Below are 5000 nucleotides of genomic sequence, written 5' to 3'. Positions count from 1 at the left end.
TCTCAGGTACGCAGGACTTGATCACTGTTGAGGAGGGACAAGGAACAGTTTAAGTCTTTCAGAAGAGGTCGAAGGCCATTTTTTAGTAAATGACCTTCATCCTGCCTACCAAGCCCTGAGAAAGCTGAACTTCAAGCCCTCTTCGCAGGCGACTGCAGTCCACTCAAAAGTGGCAAGATCATCTCAGATCCTGTTGCGGTGCAGGAGCGTTGGGCTGAGCATTTTGAGTAATTATAAAAGGCTGATCCACCAACAGTTAACTTGGATGTGGGTAATGTCAACATTCTGTTGCTAAACCCACCCATCAGTGAGGATCCACCCTCCCTAATTGAAGTAAAAGGGGGTGATTTCCAAGCTGAAAAGTGGTAAAGCAGTGGGTTCTGCAGCATCCCAGCTGAACTGTTAAAGGCTGCTGGTGAACCCATGGCACAGGGGTTGCCTGCTGTCCTAGCTGCCATCTGGCGGTCCGGTACCGTTCCCCCTGACCTGTTGAGAGGTGTGGTCATCCCTCTCTGGAAGGAGAAAGGGGATCGATGGGACTGCAGCAACCACAGAGGCATCACACTGCTCAGTATACCAGGCAAGGTTCTCACTCACATCCTTCTGAGACGTATCAGAGACCACCTGCTATGGCACCAGAGGCTAGAGCAATCTGGATTCACTCCTGGTAAGCCACAAAAGACTGTATCCTGGCGTTTTGAGTCATTGTAGATCGCCATCGTGAGTTCGAGCGTGGGCTGCTTGCAGCCTACATTGACCTCAAGAATGCGTTTGATACGGTGCATCAAGAATCACTCTGGGAGATCCTGAGACTGAGGGGAATTCCAACAAGGATCATTGGATTAATAGCAAGCCTGTATACTGGTACTGAAAGAGTGGTGGGAGCCTGTCGAGTTCAGGAGTGAGGCAAGGCTGCATCCTTGCACCAACTCTTTTCAACACTTGCATGGACCGGATACTGGGCAGAGCTGCTGTCCAGAGTCAATTTTGAGCAATATCAAGGTTACTGACCTTGACTTTGCTAATGATGTTACTATTTTATCTGTCTTTGGAAATCCTAGTGGTGGCTTTGGATACATTTACAAATTAAGCAAAGTCCCTGGGTCTAGAAGTCTCTTGGACCAAGATCCAGGATTTTGGGTACTTGCTAGGAGAACCTGTTCAGTCGGTACGTGCTTGCGGCGAGGATATTGAAGTCATACCTTGGTAGTGTAGTTCATAACTCAGGGCTATCAGTAGACCTTATTGGCCTGACAGCCGGGGTCATGAACTCTCTCGACAAGAATATTACCATACAGTAGTGAAACCTGAATGTCATCCTGTGCCTTGGAATCTGGTCTTGATGCCTTCTGTAATAGGTCCTTGTATCTGATCATGGGGTACCGTTGGCGGGACCATGTGTCCACAGTGCAACATTTGCACTGTGAAGCTGGCACAGGACCTGTTACCTGCACAATCCGTGATAGCCAACTCAGGCTATACAGACACCTGGTTTGCTTCTCACAGGTTCATCCTGCCAATGAAACATGTTTTATTGTTTATTTTTATTTATTAAATTGATTAAAACGTGGAATTAATGAACTTGTCATCTGATTTTGATATTTTTATCTGTTTATTCTCATCTTTCATTTCTGCAGACAAAAGGAAACAACTGTAAAGAAGAGAGGTTAGGGAGTTCTAGGATGGAGCAAGAAGAATAAGTGGCATAAATGAAGGATGGATGATGAAGGGGAAATAAAACTTTACAGGGAAAAGAGGGATGCAGGTGAGGAGAAAGGTGACTGAAGTGATATTGATAAAGAAATAAAGCGGGTATAAAAAGCATCTACGGGGGTGAGGTTGGAATCTGTGACCACTTGGCCTGACATGCGCAAGAAAGGGGGACGAAAATAATGTTAAATGGTAAACAAGGAAACGAAAAGGAACGTTGCTAAGGTTTGTTAAAGATGTGTCCTTGATTATCCATCAGTGGTCAATCCTCCGCTGACGTCTCCGGTGTTCTTCCACTGGTCCGTGTCCGTTGAGTCCGCGGCCGAGGCCCCAACTCAACGGTAGGACGGCGTAGAGTCGGGAGCTGCCTGCCACTGGAGAGATACCTCTGGCTAAGTGGGGGTAAAATGAGAGATAAAGAGGCTAGTGAGAAAGGAAAAGAATTGTAGGTTAATGGATGATGACTAATGAATGATGATAAAATATTACGATAAGCTAACGGCATTAATCAGCATTGTAATATGGAATGTCTAGACAAACAATTACTGAATATGAGATGAATAGTGAAATGACAATACTAGAAATAGAACTTACGGGCTTATTACCCTAAGTAACATTAACAGTCAATGTAAAGGAAGATTTTCGAGCCTTTCATATGAGACGTTTCAATGCGTGCATGCCGTCAATGCAGAATTTAACTATAACTATAAAGCATGAATTTCGAGTGAGAACGATGCTAATTTGGAAAAATATAAACTGACATTATAGAGGGAATTAAAATGGCAGCGTATCTCGACACAGGATTTCATGGCAACTTTATTGGTAGCCTTACTCTGGCCTAAAATCTTGGCCTGAATCTCCAAAACTGTACAAGAGCGGTTTAAGGGAAAGCTTTTAAGGCTGTTATCCCTTATGAGGCATATGATGTCTATATACAAGCCGCTGGCCGGGAAGAAAACAATGCTTAATTCAGGTTCATTATCCTGGTCTCCTATCCTGTATGGCCTATTGGAAGTGTTTGTAATGGGCATGGTAATTTCCTTCAATGAAGACGGTACCGTAGACTTGGGGGAGGGAATGGGGAAGAGGGGGGGGGATGGGAAATGAAAATGGATACAAAATGATTCTTTCCCTCGGTCGTGGTGCCAAAGAGAAGATAGAAGAAAGTGAAGCACAGCGTTTTGCTTAGAGTATTTATATAACACCGTGACTGACTGATAGATTGGCAGATGCCTGGACCAAAAGACTGACAAAAAAGCAAGGAAAGAGGCAGAGACATGATCGTGAATTATCTATCCATCTCCTCAAGATTGGCGTGAATCCCTTTCGCTGCCACGTCTGTCCATGGATATCAATTATTTTGTCTGAATTGCGCCGCTGTGTTCTTCTCGGGGTATAAGTGTTATACTTTTTCTTTTGTATATGTGTTTGTATTTTTATATTTCTTTTATTTCCTCCCCTCCTCGTCTTATCTTTTCTTCTTTTGCTGTGGTTAGAAATTGTAATCAATATGGCTGCCGGTGTGTACAAAAAAGGGGAAAAATCTAGAGTCCTACGAAAACAGAATAAAAAATGGGTAGAGCTTTTTGGATTCGCTCCGAAAAGCTGCATCCATACGGGTCCTGGAGAATCATGGGAATTGAAATTTCCTTGTTTTCAATTCTGGAAAATCATGGATATTAGAATGTGTTTTTAAAGAAGTCTGACGGATATTTTTTTCTATTTAATTTCTTCAGAAAGAATGAAAATAAACTTTTGAAGATTAAGGTAGTAATGAAAAGTTGTAAAATTCAGTACTTAAATCTTTTATATTAGGTTATAGATATCTTAAATATGCATCAGATGCTCAAGGAAAACTGAAAAGAGGCATGAAAAAGTGCCAAAACCTCTTTGGAAAGCCATGATCATGAAATTTTGATACCAAAAAAGTGTACGAACCTAGTTTGCTTTTGTGTGTGTTGTGACGGGTTTTTATGGATATATCTACAGTTTTTATATGTTCAAAAATTGCCTGTTTTTTCTATCAACAGACAAGCATTTACAATTTCACATGTTCAAAATTGCCCTTTTCCTATCGAGAGACCACTAAAAATCCCTTTTTTCTCTATCGAAACACAAACATACAGTTTTTTTATAATCAAAATGACTTTTTTTTCTATCAACAGACAAGCGCCTCCTAGACAGCCAACTGTACAGGCCACCCACCCCCGCGGATAAGAAAGGTAAGAAGTGTTAAGTCCTGAAATAAAGATTTTACTAAAGATATATCCAAAGTTGCTGTTTAAGGAAATTCCTCAGATTCTTGAAATATGAATATAATTTATACAAGACACTAAGCTTTGTCTGTGAGAAGCTGAACAAAATCATGGAACCATTTAATACCTTCCACACCGATTATATAGATAGATGGATAAATGGATAGATAGATAGATGGGTGGACTGATAGGTAGATAGATGGGTAGATAGGTAGGTGGATGGATAGATAGGTAGATAGATGGATAGATAGATAGATGGGTAAATAGATAGATGGGTAAATAGATAGATGGATGAAGAGATATACATGGATAGATGGATTGTTAGGTAGATAGGTGTAGATATAGATATTTTTATACGTGTTTTAAGATTTACAGAAACACCTAAAAGCCCGATCGGACTACAAATATTGCTCGTAACAAAATTTACAACTTAGACCTAACAAAGCATTCATATCTTACTCCCACCACCTCCTCCTTCCTTCCTCCTTCCCTCCCTCCTTCCTTCCATCATCCTTTCCTCCTTCCTTCCTCCTTCCCTCCTTCCTTCCCTTCTTCTTCCTTCCTCCTTTCCTCCTTCCTTATTTCTCCCCTCCTTCCTGCTTTCCTTCCTCCTCCATCCTTCCATCCCTCCTTCTTTCCTCCTCCCCTCCTTTCTTCCATCCCTCCTCCTTCCTTCCCTCTCCCTTCATTCATTCCATCCTTCCTCCCTCCTTCCTTCATTCCCTCTTCCTCCATCCTTTCTTCCTACATCCTTTTTGCCTTCCTTCCCTTCTTCCATCCTTCATCCTTCCCTCCTTCCCTCCCACCTTCTTCCTTGAAAAGCCGGCTACGGGACCTACATCCTCGGCGCCAACGAGAGATTCCTTCAGGCGGGGTCGTCCTTGTCGCTGGTGTGCGTCGTCACCCACACCCTCGCCCCCCCGACGGCCGTCCTGTGGTACCACGACACGACCATTCTCGACTACGACTCCCCGAGAGGTGGAATTTCCCTGCAGGTGATCTGGTGTTTAGCATTTTGTTCTCTTCCACTGTTTC

General features: G+C 42.8%; 1 protein-coding gene across 1 annotated transcript in view; it reads left to right on the top strand.

Annotated features, from left to right (window-relative positions):
• Nucleotides 1–5000, top strand: part of LOC138864906 (uncharacterized) — a 41468-nt gene that overhangs the window by 25883 nt on the left and 10585 nt on the right. Inside the window, exons 3-4 of the mRNA XM_070133545.1 lie at nucleotides 3876–3932; nucleotides 4788–4960. Of these exons, the coding sequence (XP_069989646.1) occupies nucleotides 3876–3932; nucleotides 4788–4960 (230 nt within the window). The remainder of the gene's footprint in view (nucleotides 1–3875; nucleotides 3933–4787; nucleotides 4961–5000) is intronic.

Source organism: Penaeus vannamei, chromosome 19 (genome assembly GCF_042767895.1).
Source record: "Penaeus vannamei isolate JL-2024 chromosome 19, ASM4276789v1, whole genome shotgun sequence".
In the NCBI taxonomy this organism is placed as follows: domain Eukaryota; kingdom Metazoa; phylum Arthropoda; class Malacostraca; order Decapoda; family Penaeidae; genus Penaeus; species Penaeus vannamei.
This window is presented reverse-complemented; position numbering and strand designations above follow the sequence as displayed.